General features: G+C 42.7%; 1 protein-coding gene across 2 annotated transcripts in view; it reads left to right on the forward strand.

The window, feature by feature from the left end:
• Positions 1-5730: 5730 nt before the first annotated feature.
• The window catches only part of pdzrn4 (PDZ domain containing ring finger 4), a 34085-nt gene continuing 16012 nt past the window's right edge, over positions 5731-23803 (forward strand). The window contains exons 1-2 of one of the 2 annotated variants that reach the window (XM_070992041.1): positions 5731-5828; positions 5952-6183. In XM_070992041.1, coding sequence (XP_070848142.1) covers positions 6115-6183 — 69 coding nt within the window. In that variant the 5' untranslated portion in view covers positions 5731-5828; positions 5952-6114. Of the gene's footprint in view, positions 6184-23803 lie in introns of both variants that reach the window. The other variant, XM_070992040.1, reaches the window with a different exon arrangement.

Here is a 23803-nt window from a genome sequence, read left to right on the forward strand (position 1 = left end):
TTATTGGAGCTATGCTATTGGGTTAGCACAACAGGGACAGGCCCAGAGCCCAGCAACACTCCAGTGTAAATGTGTCCAGACAGAGGGTATCTGTGTATGTTTACACCCTGAGGCTATAACACAAATAATAATGTGTCCCTACCTCTTTGTCTCTTCTGCGCGCACACACACACACACACACACACACACACACACACACACACACACACACACACACACACACACACTGGACGGGGTGGAACCTGAGACTCAGCTGTGTGGCAGATGAGCTCCAGTTGCTTTAGATGCTGTGATCAAATATCTGCATGGCATCAGAACTCACTGATATATTTTGGCTGGAACTGGCGATGAGGTAAGGAGACCAAGAGTCTACGGCCACATTATCAGCTGTGAGGCTACATTGGCTAATTAGCGCTAAACACCTGTACAGCTGAGTCTGATGGGACTCATTGGTTTTGCAGTATTTGGTCATGAATCAAAGCATTAGAGAAACACACATTTTTGACCTGATGATGCTCCTAGATGAAAAGTTAAGGCGTCACCAAAATCTTGAGAAGAATATGAAAGTCAGGAACAAATTTCAAGACAATCCATGCAACAGCTGCCACAGGAAAAAGTCAGGGGATCACCAAAGTCAGGAGGATTCACCCCTTTGGTGACACTAAATGAAATGTCAGGATCAACAAAGTAATTAGGGGTCTTCCTTCAGGGATATCTGTCCCAAATTTCATGGTGATCCATCTGATAGTTTTTGAGATATCTGTCTGAATCAAGGTTGTGCTCTTCTTGCAAGAGGTTCACGTCTTTCAGTGGAACAAAGCTCCTCCACGCTTTGTTGGCTAATTTAACGAACAAAGAAAAGCTGCTGAAGGAAATGTGAACCTGTGTCCCATTGCCTGAGGACAACTCCATCCTTATGGGCTACTTGACCCTCCCTGGCCAACGTGCTGTGTGGTCAGCTGGTCAGACGCCAGTTTGGCTGCTAGCTTATCGAGTAAAGAGGCTGTCAGGGTGTCATATTCCCCCCGGTCATACTGCATGTAGCGGTTAAGTTGCTGTTTATATTGAATAGTGAGTGAGCAGGAGGTAACACAGCCTCCGGGTGTCTGGTCACAACGGTTCAAGAAAGTTCCTGAAATGTTACAACTGGCTTTCCTAAATAGCCCTGCTCAGTGGAGCAATGAAAAAGAAAGTGTTGGCAACTGATTCAACAGTGATATGACTTGTTTTAAGGGCTGCCTCACTTTGTTTGATGCCAAACTCTGAATGGTTTCATTATCGCACATTTTGTGTGTTTGTGTATATACGTGTGTGTGTCTGCATCACTTTGCCTGGCTGCTCAAAGGCGACATAACTAACCAAGATTGGACATTAAAACACACTGTTTCTTCAACAACTCACTAATGAATGATTTTTGCCCAGCTGGCAGTCTGCAAATTATGAACAAAAGGTCCCTCTGTGTTTCATTAAATGGATCCCATTTTAGTTGTTTTGTCTTTTCCTTACTTTTGCGGGCTGACCGCCTTTTGTTTCTCTTACAACTCTGCTCATAATTTGATAATTAAATGACTGGAATCACGCAGGCTCTCTCTTTTTTTTACAGAGTCAGTCATTTTGCTTCAACAATCGGGATCAGGAGACAATGAGCGGAGGAGAGATAGTCATTATGAGGATTGGATCTGAACGCTGGCCTCCTGCAAAGTAATTAGACAGTAATGAATAGTTACAATGTAATTACTAGAACAAAAAACAGAAAAGGACGCTGCTTTTCAATTACCATCACGTACCATCATTTCCCCTCGGCCTTTAGCTCCGTGCTGTAAGTAGCACTCTAATCGTGTTTTTACCTAGATGAATGGTTCAGAGTGTTAAATAATATATGGGTTATGGCTATTGAGAGCTGTGTGTGGCTCGCCCTCAGGCTCTTCTCACGCCACTGGCTTTGAGATGCCCAGCTGTCTAATGCTGGCAGAAATACTGCTGTTTTGTTTTGATCTTTCTACACATGGTGCAGCATCTAAAAGTCATGTTAAAAGCAAACTTTTTCACCACAGGTGGTTGAGAATTGATTAAATCTTTTGACAAAACCGAAGCTGCTAAGTGAAGACTGGCATCAGAACCTGTTAGGCTGTTTGGTCAAAATAAATCAAGCATCACGGCTTCGTCCTCGATGTCTCTGAGAGAGAACCTGGTGTTGTTTTGAACATACTAACTATCATCCTAAAGAGTCATAAATGACATTGCATGAAGGACACTCTCAGATAAACATAAAGCCGAGATCTGTGAGTCCTGGAGGTGTTTTCAGTCTGCCTGCGCCAACATTAAAAGCGCGCCTCTCCATTGTGTCCACGATGTGTTTACGCTGATGTGCTTCAAGGCAACTTTGTGAGTTGCACCAGTAACTTACTGAGCAGCAGTTTGTTGGTATTCTGCAAGGCAGGCCTTTGAGCACAGCCCAAATGCGTGATCATTGTTCCTGATTAGCTCTCCACCCATGACGCACCGCTCCGTCTGTCGTCAAGGATACTGTGGCCTTTGAACATCTTGGACTCACACAGCTGTAATTACCTGCTACACCTAGAATTCAGAGAATTTTCTTTTTTAAAGTTTAGACTCAGATTTAATGTCAATACTGAAATGGTTTGAAAATAGACACGGAAAGTTTCTATTTTCAGAGAGGAACGTGCGAAGTGACCAATTTTCTTTCCATCACAGCCATATAGGACATTATGCTAATGCAGCGTTTCAGGCTGCCTTTGAAGTGCAACACTTTCCCCCTGCAGCAAGCTATTTTTGGTTAACCTTTGACTGACTGGCAGATCACACTGACAGACTTTACCATAAAATATGGAATGACCGGTACAGCTGTTTGAACCCACCTCAGCCCTCCTCACCCGAAAGTTAACTACTTGTCTAAGAATTTATTGAACATGCAACCTTACAAGTATGACACCACTCTGCTGCTGTATTGCCAGTCCAGTTGTCAGACATCAAAGACGATGAAGCAGGCACTTTGTTTGCGCAATATTCCTCATATAATTTCTGATCTGTAAGGGTTCAAATCCCATGTCTCTTAAAGTTATACGAGTCTCTTCAAATTTATATGAGAGCATGAGCCAGGCATCTGTCCGGTGTTTCTTGTACATATAGACAGTAGAAGAGGATGATGAAATGGAGGAGAGATGATGGAAAGTGGGTGAAATGAACAATAAAAGGGATGGTGATAGGCCCTAAATGGCCACTGTCTTGATGACAATGGTGATGTCACCATCAGTGGAAACATCATGCATCTCACATTGACTTTCTTTTGTGTGAAAAGGGGAGGAAAAAGATGGAAAATGTCTTGCTGCTATTGCCTATTGGTTTGTGTTTGTGTGCTCTGGACACACATTTGGCTCTCTCTATGTGTGTCTGTCAGCAAGTCTGAGCTTATGGGTGATCACAGTTTAACCAGAGTCTGCTAATATTGCTAATCCCATACTCAGACTGCAAATATCAGCACTGAAAAAGAGTGGAAGAGGCTGACAGGAGAAAATCAGGACAAAGAACAAAAGAAAATAGTATACAGAATACAGAACAAGCACAAAGTTCATTAGGTGGTGATGTCAGCCCTGAGAAGTCACCTTCAGAGGTCAGCAGAGAAAGGGGTGACCTCATCAGAAGGGGACGAGCGTGGACGGAGAGGGAAAGGGTTAAGTGTTATCTGGGGGGCTGTATCTGGATCTGCTCTGACGCCCTTGACTGCACCACTATGGTCCTTGTACCTGCATGACTGGTGATAAGAAGGATGACGCATCTGCGCTCTCTGCTCATAGTCTTAGCAGTGACAGCTATTCGTCATGCAGACGGAGTGTAGCTGCCTCTTGACTGGAGGTTCAGTCTGCCATAGCAGATTTTATACTGTTAGTCAGTACAGTTTAGGTATTTTATTGTAAAATACATTATACTACATTATGAACTGGACTGACCTCTTGTAAAGGAAGAAAGGCACAAAGAGTTAAGTTAAGAAACGATTCAGTACAATATGTTGTTCAGTTCGTATGGGTTCTATATGCTTACCATTGTGAAGCTGAAGGCTGTCCTTGCACACTGTAGGCTGAACTTCCCCCGGGACAATACAGAACAGTGCTGTGCACATCCCTGCATTATACAAGTGAAAACACATAAGGACACATACATTCAGCACTTCATTTATGACTTGAAGGATATGGACACATCACTTTCACTTTATGCTTCAGTTGGGATTTTGAGAGAGGCTACTGGCAAGAGAGACAATCAGTAGCAAAGGGTGATTATGAAAATGAATGGCAGAGATAGTATAAATACAGTCACTGATGGACCATGCTTCTGCACCTCTTGGCCGTGCTTATGCTTGGCAGATTTATCATGCTGGCTCCTATCCCTCCGTGTGATACACTGAAATCCCTGTGGCATATTTAACAAAAAGTATGACTCTGACTGATGGGTGAGCCTCCTCCCATTTTGTGATAGCACAAACTTTCAGACTTCTTTGGCAGGTTCTTCATCCCTCTCACACTCACTCTTCTTGTTTTTGATCTGGTTTTATTGGTGAGTGGCGTGGTGATGTTCTACATCCTACCACCTTCTCTAATCAGTTTTATTGGAGCTATGCTATTGGGTTAGCACAACAGGGACAGACCCAGAGCCCAGCAACACTCCAGTGTAAAATTTCAGTTTGTCATTCTTCGTCTCACCTTTGTCTTTTTCACTATCAAAGCATGGCCGTGATCTCTCCCTAACCTTAACTGAGTGCAGAAACACAAACAGAAAAATGTTCATAGAAAACTTTTCCTCATTATGTTGATCAAAAATGTAATCTGGGCAGCGTTATGCATCTGTCAAGTTGTATTTGTTGTGGCAAATTAGCATTAATTTCTCGTGTGACAGGTTTGTAATACCATCACTGCTCTTTCAATTTATCTTTACAGCATCACTCCCATGCTGTCCTCTCCTCTCTTTCCATCACCCTCTCTTTCCTTCACTCCCCCTCTGTCCCCTCACCCCTGTGGCCGTGGAGAGAGGCCAGTTGGGCTGGAAGCTAATTTGAAGCCAATCAATACCAGTCTGTGTTTCTTCCTGTGTGTCAGCCCAGCCTGGTGCCCTTGTCTAACTGCCGACAGAGAGAGAGAGGGAGCATCTGTTTGGTGACTATCGCGCTATGACTGTAAATCTATGGCAGCCTCTAAACACCACTCCTCCAGTCGTTGTACTGAGTGCAAAAGGCTATCTGATTGAATCCAAATGAGATTGATTTCTATGCCAAATCCAGTTGTCGAATGTGCGCACAGACAAATAGCCGTCTCTGTAACTTGATTAACTGTCGGGGTGAGAGAGAAACTCCTGTTGGAGTTTTCTTGTATTGAATTTTTTGCATTGAATTATAGGAATGTGGGATTTTGCATGATGCAATGTGTTCACACAGAGAGCAAACAGATACACTCTTGACCACACAACAGATGCAGCTACCATCACACACACATGCGGCATGCCCTTCACTCCGCCTGCAAGCAACAACACTGATGCTCAGATAGTGAATCTGCCCAAGATAAGACCAGTCCCCTCCCTCTTCTCCCAGCCCCCTTTCCCTTAAACAGCCAATGAGGACTCCATCTATTCATGAGCCGGAGTAGGAGCAGGCATGTATGGGCAGCCTGCCACAGGAGGAGGTGTGTCTCCATGAGCCAAAAGCGTGCGTGCGTACGAGTGTGTGCTCACACTGAGATGAGGAGGTGGTGGAGAGGGTGTATGTAGGCATGCAAGTGAGAATCAGTGGAAGGAGTGACAGGCAACAGGGAAAGAGAGGCAAGGTGTTTTTACTCATCCTGCCACTGATATACTCCCCACAAACACACACACTGAGGGAACCACATGCACATCCTCTGCTATAGCAGTGAGCTGGTACACATGTATGTGTGTGTTTTCTGCGCTAGGAGCGAATAGAGAGGATCTCTGAGGATACACGGATGAGAAGGAGGTGTGGGGGAGCCAAGGAAGAGGAGCCCGAGTGTGTTTCGCCCCAGGGGGAGCTCACACACACCGCAGACAGCACACACACTCCAGCGGGCACTCGCCACTGTTTCCCTGACAACTAGAATGGGCTGCAATTTGTGCACCTTGCAGAAACGGGAGGAACACTACAAACTGCTGTATGAGATTGCACAGGTAAGTGAGACTTAAAGGAGAGGGAGGAGGTTTGATGTGGGAACCATCAGCGTGATGAACTTAACGACAGCAGAGGCAGTGAGGATAATGAGAGCAGGAATTAATTGGTGTGAAAAGGAGTGATGAGCAAGAAAGGTAAAAGTGAGAACAAGAGGGAGCTAAAAGTCAGAGTCATTTTGAGAAAGACAGCAGACGGGTTGAGTGTGGAGGAACCAGGAGAAAAATGGGAAAGGGACATGAGAGAAACATAGAAAAAAATTAGTTACTTCCAAGCAGCCAGGCAGAGAGCCAGAGTGTGTGTGTGCGTGTGTGTGTGTGTGTGTGTGTGTGTGTATGTATTCCTCTCTCCATCAAAGTGAGTGCAGCTAGTTATTTCTCCTCAGCAGCAGGAGATGTGAGGACAAGTTCAGCTCTTTTTCCCGTGCTGGCTCCAGGGGAATTCATCACATCTCCTCTGCCTGCGACTGTCTAGAAGCAGCACAGTTCAAAGAACAACCAGCAAATGTGTTCTGCTGTTTTCTTCTCTGTTGTTTGGCAGAACCGGACTTGGATGTTTTTCTATTCTTCTGACCTGATAGGATGGTTTTCACATTGCTGCTGTCATAATAATCCTGTCTATATTATGCGTTGAATGAGTTCATTGACCTTTGGCCCCTTTGTTCATAGAATTTCCACAATATAATGGGCAGAAATGAAATATAAGACCTACTTTTAGTCATTTTAGGTATGTTCTTTGACTGACAAAAAGCCATGCACTGTTGTTATTACCTCAGAAACAATCATATTGTAATTATGAGCAGTAAAACACTGTGAATGTACAACTTGTCATCTTGTGCTGGGCTTGGCTGGAATGTGTTGATTAGATAGGAAGTGTCAGCAAGTGTGAATCTACTGAAAAACACCTCCAAATGCCATTCTTTGAGATATAGAGGAAAATGATGTGCTGCTTCCCTCTGATTGCTTTTTGAGAACTGACATTTATATCTCAAAAGGTTTCCTCTGTGAATGTAAACGTCAACTTAATTGAAGTGCAGAGGAAGGTAAACATGTGAGGTGTATGTACATGGTTTTTACAGCAGCGATATGGTCATATGTGTGGAGCTGATTGTGGGGAAACACGTGTGCTGGGTTTTCACTGTTGTTGAGTCGAGTATGGGAGAATACGAGGCCAGCAGCAGCAGCAGCAGCAGCGAGGATCCATTCATCATTTAGTATCTTACACGGTTACAGACAGCAGGGAAACTGGATACGTAACGCATAATGAGACTGAGCGGCTCTGCTGAAGTTTTGTCTACTGTTATCGAATACCACCATCCAAAGTGTGCAGTCATGTCAGAAGTGTGTCTATTCATGGTGCTCCAGTAATAAAGACAGTAAGGGTGTTGCTGGTTATTTTATGTTGAGGGTGCCTGTTTTCTTGTTATGGGCTCTGTAAACTGTGATACATTAAAATACATTATCCCGATCTAACCTTCCAGCGCTGCTTGACGCTGCTCTCATGAACGAGATTCACACTGAACTAAAGCTCATTACGCTCTCTGACTAAATGCCCCCATGCTTTAATGAGACAGTATATGTCTATGTTTTCTGCCCGGATGGAGAAATTAGCCATGTCAGTTACAGGAAACCCTAGAAGGTCATGGCTCCATTTGTATTGTTTAGGTGAGCTGAATAAACTGACTAGAACAATGGGATAAGTATTTTACCCACTGAGCAGTTAATTAGCTATCTAAAGGCATGTATAAAGGAAGTGGCTGACCGAATAATGATGACTGATTTCTTGGCAAAAGTTGGAGAAAAAAAACAACTCTATTGTTATGTCTGTGCAGTAAAAATGTGGCAAGAGCCAACAGCTGGTTAGCTTAGCTTAGCACAAAGCCTGGAAACAGGGGGAATCAGCTAGCCTGGCTTTGTCCAAGAATAACAAAACCTAATATATCAGTACTTTTAAAGCTCACTATCATGTTTGTCAAATTTGCTGTTTACCTTTCCCTCTTGTTTCCACTCTTTTATGTTGGCAATAAAGAGAGTGAGAACATAACCTAAAATGTCAAGCCACTTCTTTATGTTTGGAATCTCGAAATACACGTAGATTGCACATAATGAATGCATTTACTGGTTTATCTTACAATAAACATTCACACATGACAACCAAAAAGATCTAAGGCTAGAATATGGCTGTATCTCAGGCAATTATCATTTTCATAACAAAACAGCAGATGTATGATTGTATCATAAAGAGTAGTGTTTTCAAGGAGATTGGCTGGAACTAACATAAAAATGACCCTTATGGCTTCCTCTTATTTCCGCATCACACTGTAGGTGTCCTGGTGCTGTGGCAGACGTCCAAGAATACTGTGTGTGTGTGTGTGTGTGTGTGTGTGTGTGTGTGTGTGTGTGTGTGTGTGTGTGTGTGTGAGTGAGCACACCCACATACTGTTAAACACCGTGGTGTGTATGTGACAGTGGGCGAACACCAACAGTTCTCATTACCAGTGCGAAAGACAGCGAGAAAGAGAGAGAAAGAGAGGAAGAAAGAGAGCTCACCAGGCAGTAAGTGTGTCAGTGTGACTTTGTCCCAAAACTGGAGGCTGAGGGGATTCTGCAAATCCAGGGAGACTCCTCAACAATCCTTCTGTCTCTTTTCTCTTTTATCATCCCAGACTCATTTCTTCTCTTTCCGACTTTCTCCTTCTCTATAACCTTCATTAGACTCTCCTCCCCTCTGTCTTCCTCCCTCTCAGCAATCTGCTTCTCCCCTCTCTCATTTTACTTTGGCACACGCACAACATTGCAGATTCTTAAAGTGTTTTTGTTCTGCTGTACTTCCAACAGTGCTACACAATAGGACACCACCTGCTCATTATACCAGTGGAAAAGCCAAGGATGCTGATACTGTATGTAAACATGAGCACAATGGCACTGGATTGCAGCTTTGGGTGAACTGTAAATCTCTCAGTTGTCCCTAAAGACTTCGGTGATGTATTCCTCTTGCGTGTCTCTCACTTCCTTGCGTCTTGGCCAGTGAGTCCTGACCAACGTGATTTCTCATTAGAAGAATGAAACATTTGACAATCACAGCTTGATGTTGTTGCTGGCATTCTTCTTGCTTCGCATTTGTTTCTCTCGTGATCAAAATAAGGAGAAACTTCATCAAACTGACAGACCGTTGTCTCGTCCAACTTTTGGCAAAATCAGTTAATTCCAGTGGAATCAATTCGATCAGTTGATTAAAATCTTTCACATCGAGTTTCACTTTGACAGAGGAGGTGAGAAAGTTCATCAGCGCATAAAAATTTCAGGGGGAATTTAGGGGGATCTATTGGCAAAATATGGCAGAAATTAAATGGAATATTCATAATTGTGTTTTCATTAGTGTATAATCACCTGAAAATGAGAATCATGTTTCCAAAGGAGATCTAAGACAGATCTTAGGAGTCCACCATGTTGCACCATGTTTCTACAGCAGTCCAAAATGAACAAACTAAACACTGATTCTAGAGAGTTCCTTCCACCTTTCTTGTGAGTTTCGTGGCCGCTGTAGGTTCTCCTACATACTTGCAAAAGGAGGGCTGAGGCAAGGGGTGTTCAGTTGGTTGCAATCTGTAACCTCACTGCTAGATGCCACTAAACCCTACACACTGGACCTTTCAATGATGTTCAGTGTATTTTGTGGATGAAGCAAACTTCTACAAAATGTTGCAGCTATTTTGGAGTAACTGTATGGGATTGTCCCCTCAAAATGGATATATAGCGTTTGGAACAGACCTATTCAGCACCTTTCATTTTGAAAACGAACATTTCAGAGACCAATTCCAGTTCCCAGCCTGCAGGCCTGCCTCTGTGTCTCCTCCACCACAGTGGCTATCTCTGTTCACACAGCTGCACTATTCTGACAGTTGGCTGCCCGATCCCAGCTGCCCAGCGGCCACTGAGAGATTTATGACTCTGCTCAGACCATTTACATTCAACGTTTCATTTGTGATTTTGTGTGAATGCACCTCTGCACACTCACGCCGCAGGGCTCCATTCAGGCTGTGGCAATTGCCATTCCATGTATTTTGCTTGTGGCTGTGTTAAATTGTCCCACAGCCTCCGGCCTCCAGAGCCTCACAGGACACATGCTTTTTCTTTTAGTTGTACCATATTCAGCATTATTACATTAACACAACAATACTATACAGCCTATAATACAACAGCCCCTGTGTGAAATCCTCCCCTGCATTCATGGTAAGCAGTGGAGTAGTGTTTAAGGAGCAAGTATGTTGTCAGATATGGTTCATTTCATTGAGTGGCTTCTAATAAGTTCTGCTATTGGACGAAGGCATAAAATAGTTTATATAATCTTTCAAATTTATCCCTTGAAGTATTCATTATGTCAATCCACTGAGATAATATCTGATCATGTGGTCTGTATTATTGACTTTTACTGTTTGCTGTCTTCTTAAGTCATCTTTAATGATCACAGATACACAAGTTGCTCTTATTCTTCTTGCATTTCTGACCTCTCAAGACACATTTTCTGTTCCAAGTGGTCAATGAATTGCCCGGGAAGGATCGTACTTTATACTAAGGCAAACATGAATTGCAATTAAGTAATGTAATGCAGCGCAAACTCCAGTCCCCTGCACAAACACAGTCTCCACACCCTTCTTTCTGACTTACTACATGCAGGATGGGACACACTGCTCCCTGTGTTAGCTTTGGATGGGGGCACTGGATGTAAATTGTGAGGCGTGGATTCATCTAATATAAATGTATGATTAAAATGCATTTGCCACTACCTCCAGTAACCGTGGGTGTGGCAAATCAACCAGGACTGACATCTTGAGGATTCTTACCTTTAAACATAAATGCACTTCAACAGAGAGGCTATTTTAGCACAACAAAGCTGGCAAGTACCAGTAGCAAGTGTATTTATTTATTTATTTATTTATATTTATTTAAGTGTATTTAGGTAGTTTCATGTTACTTTCAGATCATATAGATGTACATTTACTTGACCCAAGCCGATCTTTGCTGTGGGCCTGTCCTAAGGAGACAGATGCTGTGCCACATGTCCAGCCTGTTAGACAGTATGGAGGGGGCTAGACAAACACCCCCTCATCCCGCCACCGCCTATGGTGTCCAGAGAGTGCCACACAGAGCAGGGGAAGCTGTGGTCAGACCCACACAGCCGTCACCTCCATATGGCCACCTCAGACCTCAACCGTGACTTCATCCAGATAGGGATGTGAAATATGTCGGCGCTATCGCTTACACCGGCAGGACAGGCTGGGGAGATTTCCTCAACCAGTGGAGAGACGTGCAAAGCAGAAAATGAAGTGGAAATGGAAAAAAATCACCTGACTGCAGTCATCATGCAACTACAGTAAAATATTCCTGTGATCCAAGAGTGAGCACGCATGACGGAGAAGTCTGGGATTTGGGGAATGGCTGATTAAAACAATCTTCTGCCTCCAGATCTCACCTCAGAATGATGTGTTTGGGTCATAAAATGTGCAGCAGATGACCAACAGGGGATGAAGAGAGGCATCACCTGATTCATCAGCTGTCCACTGATCAGAGAGACACAACACTGGCCCTGATCTCGCAGCTTTCTTTTCTCTCTCTCTGTCTCTCTGATGGGATTTTGAGCTTTTTCAGAAAGTATTGAATGAAGTGACCTTTCCATTTTTTCATGCATTTTTCGACCAAACAAGTTGTCTTCCTGTCTCTGCGGGTCAGTGAGTTTGACCTTTTCACCTGGGAGTGTAATTCCACTTGACAAGTCTCCCTCACCACACACACACACACACACACACACACAGACACACACAAACACACACACTTGGCAGTTGCATGTCAGAAAACAGAACTGTCTCTTTTGGAATCAAACTGCTGTCCCAGCAGTGCATCATTATCTAAATCTTCTCACTTTTCTCATGGCCTACTTCTGTATCTGCATTTAAAAGTCCGGTGATCTGTCTTATTTTACTGTATGGCACCATATGTTCATTCCAAAATATGAAAACAACAGTTTAGAAACAAGAAATGACTGTAGAAAAAAAAAAAAAAAAAGTAATGATGACATTTTCAAAGCTGATAAACTTAGGAAATGCTTTTTCACCCTAAATAATGTTTATCTAGCATTATGGAAATGAACTCTGCTCCAGAACAGAGATCATCTGGTGTCTTCCATCATGGTTACAGTTGCTCGTTGGAGCACAGCATGGCGATAACACCACATGATTTAGGGGTGCATATGGCCTTGTCACCGGCGCTGTGGGTAGCACGTCTTCTGGTTGCTGGCCAAAAGTGGAAAAAGGAAATGGGTGATTATTCAGCATCAGGTTAATGCCAGGTTAAGATGGGAAACAGCACCCTGGTGTTGTTGTGTATGTTTGCTTGCCATTAGAAAACTGGAAACAAGTGGAGTTGATTAATTTGTCATTTTTGATTCTACTGTAAATGAATTTGTGCGTATATGTGTGTGTTTCTTGGCAGTGTGCATTTAAGGGAGAGAGTGACAGAAAGCTTGTCATTTTCTACAGTGATGGCCATGCCAAATGTGTCTGTGTGCATATAGCTATAAGCAATCATATGCACATGCATGCACACACAAAGCACTTTCTCGCTGTTTGTGCATGTGTGTGTGTTGGAGGTGGCGTGAGGGGTTGGGGGGGTTTACACAGTCAGAGGAAGACTGGTCTGATGTGAACGGGGGAAAACAGCAACAGTCGCCATTTCGCTCCAGCAGCCAATGATCTCCCCCCTGTGTTGGCTCTGATAAGCCCAGGATGAAAGCCCTTTCTGTGGGCAGAGTGACACTCCTCACCCCACCTCCTGTCGCCCCTTCAGACAAGGCAAAGGTTGCCGCATGATGCATGCACACACAAGCACACAATAACGTTAAGAGGTAGCTATGCCTATTTGCACATATTGTGGTCAGTCATGTAGCACACAGAAGGAAAATCACACCGGCTTGTTTTCCTTTTTACGACTGTGTAAAAATGTCATTCAAGCTCTTAGCAGCCGACAAGGGGACTTATCAGTTGTTATCAGCCTCTAGCTGATTACCATACTCACCAATTGGCCAAGTGGCCTGGCCAACACGATAGGAGGTGGGAAGAGGGTGAAGGGTGGGGGTAGAGGGGAAGATGGAAAGGTAGAGGAGGAAAAAAGAAAGTGTGAGGAAGAAAGGAAATAAGGGAAGGTTGTACAGTAGCAAAGCATGAGGGGAGAGAACCAGAGCGAGTCAAGACGAGGTGTGTTCCATCAATAAGTCCTTTAAATCCCCTCATTCTTCTGATTTTTTTTCCCTTCTTAACCTCGCCTTTTCCAAAACAGAAAGACTCTCCCACCTCCTCCTCCCATCACTTATCAGTTGCCAGACGCTGTTTCAAGTCCGTTCCATTCTGCTGCCCCTGTCTGTCTTTCTGCCTGTTTGTCACTGTCTGTCTATCCAACTCATTAATACACTAAGGCATGACCCGCCCTCTGAGGTGCCACACATTTTCTCTGCGTGTTACAAAAACCCTGGAAAGAAAAATATAGTGATGGAGGACACAGCAACTGTCATTCATGTGCTAGAGAGAGACACTAATTTTGCCTTGTCTCAGTGTGTATGCTGTCAGCCAGTGACTGTTATAGGGTATGAAGCCAACCTTGTGCCAGAATAACCCAATAATGCACCTTATGGCTGCACGCTGCAGGCTATGTTTTGTCAGGTTAGACAGATGTTAGGGCGAACCATCTGGAGCCGTTATGGATATGTTGCAAGCATTTTGCTGCTACAAAAATGCACACATACACAGAAAATATGCTCAGAAAAATTTCCCCTGGATATCTAGCCGTAGCAGGGGGAAAAATGCTAATAACACAAGTTCTGAGACATAAAAACCCCTAACGTCTTTCATATTAGCATACAATTTTTCTCAGTCAGATCTTTGGTTCAGTTCTTTGGCAGCGAAGGTGCAATTCTCATTTGAGACCAAATGTCAGTTATACTATAAAAAGAAAACCTCCTGCTTCCCTGCTCTTTTTTCTCTTTGCCAGGATTTTCTGCATCACGCATAATTATTCGGGGGGAGACAGGGGTATTTGTTATAACTATTTTCAAAGAACCCTGGCTTCAAGTTGTGAACATTTACAGCTGGGTGCTTGTAATGTCAGTGATAATGTTTTTCAGTGACGGCCATTATGGCATCTACAACACTGTTCAAGCTAAATAAATACACTGTGTGTCTTCATAAAGCTGTTTGCTGAGTGCTTAAAAATGCAAATGCAAAGTTGTGATGCCAATGCCAAATACGTTTTGAACCCACAGGGTGGATCCTGGGTCCAGGTGGTCTAAAGGGAGATTAGGTTACAGCAGTGCACTGGTGTTGGATTCCCACTTAACCAACTTGGGTTCAGGAGTCATTAGGCCCACTCAGAGCCTGGCATCGAGTCCAGTTACAGATAGAATAACACTAAACCATCTGCACAGTAAGGGGGTGGGGGGGTGATTACATATAGAGCGGGGTGTAACCATAAGCCTTGTGTTGATATGGGAAATGCCCTCAGGATGGAGAGTGGCCAAAGCACTGCGGATGGCTCTTTATTGTTGTTAATTTGAGGAGACTGCTTCTTCTGTGGTGTGGTTTTGTTTGTTAGGTTTGGGAAATAACATAACATAACACAATCTTGCTCTGACCAAGGGGCAAAACTGCATATTACAAGCCGATTAACTCAACTTTTTGGTCACTGAGAAGCTTGCGAAATCAATTACAGAATTACATGCTTCTCTGTTGGTTGAGAACATTTTACAAATGTTGGTCAAGGGGTATCTTCTGCTCACCCTCTTATATATTCTAACACCATTTGTAGGGGTTGGTAGGGTGCTTTCCCTGAAAGTGCAAAGTGACGTCTTCAAAAAAGTTGGCAGTGGCAACAAAAGCCTGGAAAAGTTGTGAAATGTGAAAACACCTGGTGCAACATCTGCAGCAAAGATGGGGAGGGGTTCTCAGTCAGATCCAATCAGGACGGATCAGGACTCGAGCCAAACTCGAGGCTTCAAAACGGTAATCCACAAATCAGTGGGTGATGTCATGGTGGCTCCATCCACTATTGATTATACAGTCACTGAATAAAGCCAGGATTTTGTCCAAAAAATTGCCCAATATCAATGTTGTCTGGCTATAGGGTTGAATATTTCCCTTCAAAAAGAGAAGTTACAAATCAATCCTATCATCCTGAATGCATACATCCTTAATCAGTCATTATAATTATACCATGCTTCATGGCCTTGTTACATGGAGACTTACACAAATTAGGCCTGTGACCTATTTTGAGAAACAATGGTTTGATTTAAAGAATCAATCTGAGATACAGTCTGAAAAATTACCCAGACACAGTCACTCATTATCACCCGGCTGATAGTACGTTAGTGGCGGATGTGATTATCCATTCACTCAGTCATATTTAGACTTACAGTCGAGGTCTTGATTGAGGTGGGTTGAATGAGGGGTAAATTGCACCACTGTGTGCCTCTCACTTAACTAACCAACCATGTTTTTGGATGAAGGTATTTTTCATCAGAGGAAGAGCTCTTCTCGCCTGCTCACAGTTAGTGGAGTGTGAAGTCGTTTTTCTTCCCCACCAAAGGGCAGACTGAGGAAGCGTCGTGTTATGAATAATGCTAATGGTTTAGGTGCTTCCAGTGAGCATAAACATGCATCACTTTAAAATGAAAAAGGCAAAGGTTTGGTGGGAGGAGGGAAGAGATGGGAAGTTCACACTCTAGGCTTCTTTAAAAAAAAAAAAAACAATTTAATTTTATGCAAAAAGCAGCACATAAATGTTTTATTTTCCTGCTCCGCAGTAAAATGTTTTCACTTTCCAAGCCTTAGCATGTTTTGCTAATTACGCCCCTGTATCTGGATCCTGGCTCTTTTTGCCCTCAACCAAATCAGTGCTCATGTGAACAACAAAGATTCACTGCATTAAATGAGGATATGTACTGAATTTATCAGTTTTACATTTAAGATGATCATTATCTCACTCCTAAAGGAGTTTGAGTCCAATGTCCAATATTTCTGTCCTGACTTAATTTTATGATTTTCAAAAAAGATAAGGAAGTTGGCTATGTTTTTATATTCCATAGTTACGAATATGCTAAATGTTTCAAGCAATGAAACATGCTAATTTCTAACTGACATAAAGTCTCAGTCAGCCTGCCGTCACTGTCTGCCTCTTCACAGGTGTTTGCATGTTGTGTCACTTTCATGTTAAACTCCTGCTAGTGTGTCCATACACTTTACCGACAGCACTGCAGTGACTTTGCCCCAAAACAATGACAACAAGGACAGCAAAATCTGAATCGGATCTTCAAATATGATAAGAGTAATTAACCACGAACATCTCTGTTTGTTAGTTTTACTCTTTAAATTGGATTTGTTTACAACATGAGAAATATGGAATATCACTAGTCCTGTTCTACATGCAGCACCAAACATGCTGCAGAATGTGTTGCTCAGCTTTCCCACATAGAGGAGTAACACATAACCTCATTGTGAACTCAGCCGTCTCGATGAATTATGAGGGTCTAATCGGTGACCCCCGAGAGCCTAATTCAAACTCATTGCTAGTATGTGTTGAGGGGCTGGAGGAAGGGCTACTGTATTGTTCAGCCTAGCTCACTGGCTGTTGTTTTAATGGCAGATGTGAGATTAATGGCGATCTAATGACTGTGGGGAGGACACAGTGCAACAATAGAGTCCTAGAACAGCGCAGGCCAAGTACATTAGTCAGTCAAGACAACTATCCGCGCACACACACATACATATACGAGCATATACGTGTAAAATGCACTCACAAACACATTTATGTTTGCACGTCTGGGGATTAAGCATTCATATGTACAGATGCATGCAGATTTATTGATTTATCAGTGAAGAAGTTTTGCAGTCATCTGCCATCACTGCACCCTGTCTCATCACAAACAAAACAAACTGAGCTAATTCTCAACCCGCCAACCCCCCAGTGTGACAAAAGAAGGCTAATTTATGCATTGGCAACATGGTGTGCAAGGAATAAGAGTGTGGCAGCGGGGCTGGATGCTCACTCATGGATCGCGGTAATTGTGATTTGGTTGCTAGGATGTTGAGGGTAATGAATGTCTTGTTGATGCAGTTTGTCATAACCCGTGCCATCGGTGGCTGCTTGAGGACACAGAGCCTATTAGTTAAACACAGGCACACTGGCCCTGCCATGATGTATGAGTCCAAAAGACAGAAGGTATTAATCATTTTATGAGAGACAATGAAGAAAACTGTCAGGCCACAGTCAAAGTTGGATATGATTGTGGATTAAACTAGGCAGTGTGAAGCAAACCTCTTGACTTTTGCCATTGGGGTTTGAGTCATGCTGTTTCACAGCACACTGAATTAAAACAGAATGAGATGATTTGCAAAACACTGAAACCCCATATTTAATTGCAACATATCAAATTGTTGAAACTGAGAAATGTCATTGTTTGATGCCAGCGAGACAGAGTTGGGACAGGGGCAACAAAAGACTGGAAAATTTGTGAAAGGCTAAACGACAACACTTTGTGGAACAACTCACAATTAATTAGGTTGACCGGCAACAGGTTCACCAGGTGGTGACTGGGTATAAAAAGAGCCTCCCAGAGGCTGAGTCAGCATATTATGAAATATAATATGACAAACGAGACCCTGAACTGTTGAGCAGCTGAAATTGTTCATCAAGTAAAAGTGGGAAAACATTCCACTTTCAATTTTACAGTAATTGGTCTCCTCAGTTGTTGACTCAGAGCGTGTTAAAAGAAGGTGATGCAACAGAGATGCAAACGTGACGTTTTTAAATGTGTTGCAGGCCTCAAATTCTGAGAGAGGATATAACTTTAAAAAAAACAATTACATTTCTCAGATTCAGTATCTGATATGTTGTCTTTGTGCTATTTTCAATTAAATATGGGGCGATCTTGTAATGTGACAAGTTACTTTTAAAGGCAACATTTCCCAGCGCTGGTGATGTTGCAGGAAAGGATTGTTGTTCCCTTGAAAGTATCTGTAGCACGCAAGCTGTCTTATGAATAAAATACTCGTATTGTAATTCCAAAAAGCAGAATATCAGACAACTCATGTTTCAATCCAAGGTCTCACCAGTGGGAAGTCGCGGTATTCATGAAGCTTAATTGAAAGGAAGCCCGCCTTGAATGTGAAAGTGGTACAAAGAGCAGGAAATGAGATGGTTCTTAATGCGTTCACTGACAGATGATAACCTTTGATTTCCCCCCACTTTCATCAGAAATGGCTGCTTGGAATGACAGTCACAAGTCAACAGTCTCTGATGTCTGTGTGCCTGTTTCTACGGCTGGTGTTGTTACGCTGGGTGGAGAAAGACAGACATGTGAGGAGCGAGACGGGAGAAAACCCTCGAGACACGCATAAAAAACACATAGGTAGAAACAGAAAGTGACATGCTGCCTGGTTTTAGAGTGCTTTGGCAAAAATACAGCATTTTGCCCACTGAATCTAAATGAACCGGGCTGACTTACGGTGACAATGACAGACAAAAAGGGAAAGAAATACCTTGACAGCAAGACCAAGAAAAACAACCCCACTTAAAGGAGAATGAGAGAAACACTAATAAGATTAGATCAATGTGCAGCCATAAAAGATCAAAAGTAAATATACATTTTTGTGGAAGCAATGGTGTCCACCTTAACATACCCTGTTGTGCCGGCATTGAATATGTAAAAAGGAGGGAACAAAAATGGAGAACTTTGTCCAACAATATTAGTGTCACTATAACACTGACAACCAGACAATTTACTGTAATTCACATGCAGCGATAATGACTACATTACTGGGATGCTTAAAATGACTTTTTCATTATTGTAATCATTACATTCAAAGAGGCATTATATTCAGTGATGGATATGCAGTTTTCTACTCATGGTACTAATGACAAACTGCTGATAATTAATCTGACTGAATTAAAGCTGAAGATATCCAGTGTCTTCTAAATTGATGCTGCTGACAGCTCTCTGGCTCCATTTTAGCTGCAGAGAGAACGCCAGTCAACAATATAGTTTCACGGATTGAACAAGCTGCCGCTCAGCTCTGAATGCCTGGAAATGCCGATCAAGGTGATTAAAATATGAATGTGACTTAATGGGATTTCAAAATACATTTTAACATATCTTCTAAAACGTAAAACAGGAGAAGCCTGCCAGCTGCACTCATCCTAGCATTAGTTTTGTGGGGGACAATTGGGTGCATAAATGTTTTAGTGACAGGATGTTTTATGTTTTATTGGCACAATGGTGCAAGATAGCAGTCTGGCCTTTATGAAGACCGTCTTAAGTGATTCTGGGACATATATGAAATAATTTGTTGTTTTATCCCTCCATGGAGAGGTAACAGCGAATGATCAGTTGTGCAGCTGCAAAACTGAAGGACACTTAAGCAGTGCAGATCCTTCACGGTGAGGGGCTTGGATGCAGGATAATCAGGTGAAGGACAGTACACCCGCCTGTTACTTTTAGCAGATATTATTGAACAGGGACATGCGGGAGGCACTTGTCTCCGCTGCTGCTGGAAAACCACTTGAAGCACGCCACTCTGCTGCTAAAAGTTCATAAATTTTTAACTTTTGACGCTCCCACTGAAGCTAGCATCTAAAAGCTAAAACAAGCCAACACTGTGAAGAGCTTTTCCCGGAGAAGTCTAATCTACTGCACACAGATACTATGTGATGTAGAAAGGATTGACCTGAGCGGGCTACTTAACATCCGTCCAGACAGCAGCTACTTAATCCGCGTTTCATGTTGTCATGCAGTCCTCCTCCATGCAGAACTAATTGGTTGTTTTTGCCTGTTGTGCAGGAGCCCATGTCTGTGAAAAACGGTGAAGGGCACTCATTACAACTTGTACACACAATCGCAGGTGTGGACATAGATGCAATTATGGGTGCAGACGAGCACATAAACACAGGCAGGAAGAGCTAAACTATTCCATGAGTAAGGGTCCTAATATGAGTAGGCTACTGAGCAAAGTCTCCTTGAACCCGTTGCCACAGCTTATCACACACACACATGCATACACACCCCAAGCAGCCACCACCACCACCACCACTACCAACACAAACACACATCTCTCGCACCCCCTTCCACACTCTCCCTCCATCTGATTTGCATTTTGGTTAACACTCTAATTGCCTCTCATTAAATACCTTGTCACTTTGATTAATTGGTGCGATACAGAAATGTAAAACAGCAGCGCATTACAATGCATAATGAACAGTTGCTGATTGGGAAAGACGAACAGGCCTGGCTGAAAATGCAAAACAGAGGTGAAATTTCACTATCTCCTCTTGCTCTTTTAAAGTTGAGTCAGGGTTTTTCTATTCCTGGAGTGAATCTTTTCAAATCTGAAGAAAATGGCACATTTTGGAAAATTACCTTAGGTCAGGATTTTGTATTTTTACTCAGAACTAGGTCGATGCAATGAGGTACTGATGAACTCTCCTTGCACATCACAATTCGTCTCTCCTCCAGCACATTTCCAGTTATAGGGGGAAGATAAATGCTACTGTTTGCCATGAACTAGACAGAGATTCAGCTTTGAAGGAAGACTCGAAGTAGACTGCGGTTGCTCTGGTCACCTAGAACAGTGCTGCAAAGACTGACATGCTCACAAAGCCTCCCTGGCTAAATATAGATTGAAACGAATGAATCAGATCACAGCAAAAGAGCAGTCATTTACAGCAGAGAGTTACCATACTCTGCTTGAAATTGGGTCTAATTGTAGTGAATTATATATTTTCCTCTCTCAGCTTCATCTCACACAAATGGGATTCTGTCGCCTTTGAAATGGCAGGTGTTGTAATTGTACAGGAAGCAAGTGAATTTATTTTTTCACTTTTTGACTTCAGAGCACTTAGAATTTAAAGACACTAAACTTCACTGATGTCTACCACTTGAAAGAACTTGCTAACCAACTAGCTGCCATAATTTGCCTCTAAATCCTTAAATGACCATTTGCAAAGAGTTTAGAGTTATGCTATGATTTTCAACGATTGCTGAAAGTATGGTAGAATGTTTAAAAAGGCGCAGATTGAAGAAAAACTATTTATTTCAACCTCCTCCATTCTGTTTTGCAAGCTCACCCTGTCTGCTCGTCACGCATGCGTCAAACAGCATCATGGTATTCTCATCCCGCACAAGGCAAGGGTCAATGTGATTCACTTGACCGAGTATGGCCCACCAGTTGCTCAGCCTGCCACTCAAATTTATGAAACCATCATCTTCATCGCCTCCTCTGCATGGTGATATTGCATGTTGGAGACTTTTATTATTAAAATGAGACATTTATGACAGGGAGCCGTCGCCACATGAGAGAGGCCTCCTGAATCATCTTGATGCAGCTAGAGGAGGAAGAGAAATGAGATATGGCAGATTATTGGAGCATGCCACCTGCGCTTCGTCACTCATCACAATATGCCAATTTCCATGAATATAAAAACAATTTTAGTTGTATTGAGCTCAAGTTCACAAAAATCATGATCTTGGGGATTTATGGATGAAAGCTTTCTGGTGATGTTGAGCGCTGCGTCTTCTCAGGAGCAGATGAGGTCGGTGTTGAATAGGCAGGGGAGATCTCTCCTCAGCAGCTTATTGTTTCGTGGTACATTGTCAGCCTATTCAGTCTGAGATACTGGCATTATTCAGTCAAACATGGCTAATGCAAACAATTGGATTGTAGAGCTGTTTTAAGTCTGCTGGGAGCTGATGTAATGTTTAAACTGTGTGCGCATGCGGCTTGTGTGCGTCGGCTCACATTGACACCATATCTGTCAGATTTAGCTGTGAGGTTGAGTGGTTTCCATCACGCTCTTATCTCTGCACAGCGAACACACCCATTCACATGTATAGAAACACACACACACAAATACACACACAAACAAACTCTTATCTCTTGGCTTTCCTTATCGCTCCTGTTTATATTCAAAAGTGGAAACAACATTTAGCCATCTTAGCGGCCAACTGATTACACCCAGTGACACATTTAAAGGTTGACACGGGCCCTCTCCTGAGCCTCAGGCTTGGCACTGATTGGCTGTGCTACTTTAAACCCTGTCTCAACACATGTAATAGCCATTTCCACACCATGCTTCGCCAGCAATCCCTCACAGTCAATGATGTGTGTAATTGGTGCATCACAGGCAGCAAAATGTTACATTAATAGCTGGTAGCTGAAGACCTGTCATGTTCTGTCTGTGTGACCTTAAAAGTCTGCACAGAGTTATGTTAGGAAATTAAATATCAAAGTGTATTTAAACAATCCACTTCAGCGCACAAGAGGAGAGAGACAGTGCTGGGAATTAAGGTTGTCAACTATTGTTCTGCTCGACAGCCACAGAATCTGGCAGATTAAAATCATGCTAACAATTGAGACAATAGCATGTCATGAAAATTAGTCGTAATTACAAAACAAAGCTAAACCTAACTTAGCTACAAAACAAAATGCATTTACTGCCACTACTATATGAAGTTATTGCTAGCTTGCCTGGTGAGATAGCTACACCTAGCCTGCTGGCCTGCTAAAAGGTAACGAGCTAGTTTACATTAGCAGAGTAGCGTTAGCAGCAAGAGTCCAGAGGAATTTATTTGATGTGGTTAAGCTACATTAATCTCACATTTCCTTGTAGATACTGTTTGCCCTACACCCCAATATCATCTAATGATCAAGTCTTAAGATTATGACTTTCTTTTTTTTTAGCTTTTGTGTTTCTGTAGTCACTGCTTTGTGTCGTTGAAGACTAGTAGATAGATAGGAGAAATAAAATAAATAAACACACAGCTATCTCAAAGAGTAATAACAAGCATACAAAATGGGCCGATAACAAGCAAATGACATTTTCAGTAAAGGCTGGATCGATGATGACTCGCTGTGCTCAACACACGCAGCAGAAATGCACACACATTTGCTACGGTATATTTTGTCCTCCCAAACTGTAACACAGCACTTTGAACCTTGACCTTTTGGAAGAGTGGTTGGACAGGTAAAGGCTTTGGTTTAGGGCTACTGGGAACCATTTTTTATTGGCAATGGTAACCTTTAGCTTGAGAGGTATATGAAGGCTGCGCTAGATTGTTGGTTCATTGCAGCCGTCCCTATGGACTGCAGTGAACTCAGACTATTGTTAGAGTTCTTGTGGAGCTTTCATGGATTGTGTCAGATGATGTAATGAGTTGATATTGTCTCTCCGTCAGCTTGGTCACAGGAGCGCAGTAGAGTAATGAGACGGGGAACCTGTAATCAAAATGGAATTATTGTTTGATATTGATGGGATCCGCACACCTACACGTCTCAGTACAGATAACACATCAGCACGTATATGTTTCCAACGCGTTTGCCCAGTCACGCACACATACGGATAGAAATGATGATCCCATGCCATGACTAAATTAAACCACAATCCCTATGAGGAAATAGTCTTTGCAAGAATAAACAATAATAGAACAATATTCGGAAACTGCAAAGAAAACGATTATACACTGAGGAGAAAATGAGGATATTTCCACATCTCAATTGACAGTGCTCTTAAAATCATATCTTACTTGTCT

Source organism: Chaetodon trifascialis, chromosome 22 (assembly GCF_039877785.1).
Source record: "Chaetodon trifascialis isolate fChaTrf1 chromosome 22, fChaTrf1.hap1, whole genome shotgun sequence".
NCBI classification, from domain to species: domain Eukaryota; kingdom Metazoa; phylum Chordata; class Actinopteri; order Chaetodontiformes; family Chaetodontidae; genus Chaetodon; species Chaetodon trifascialis.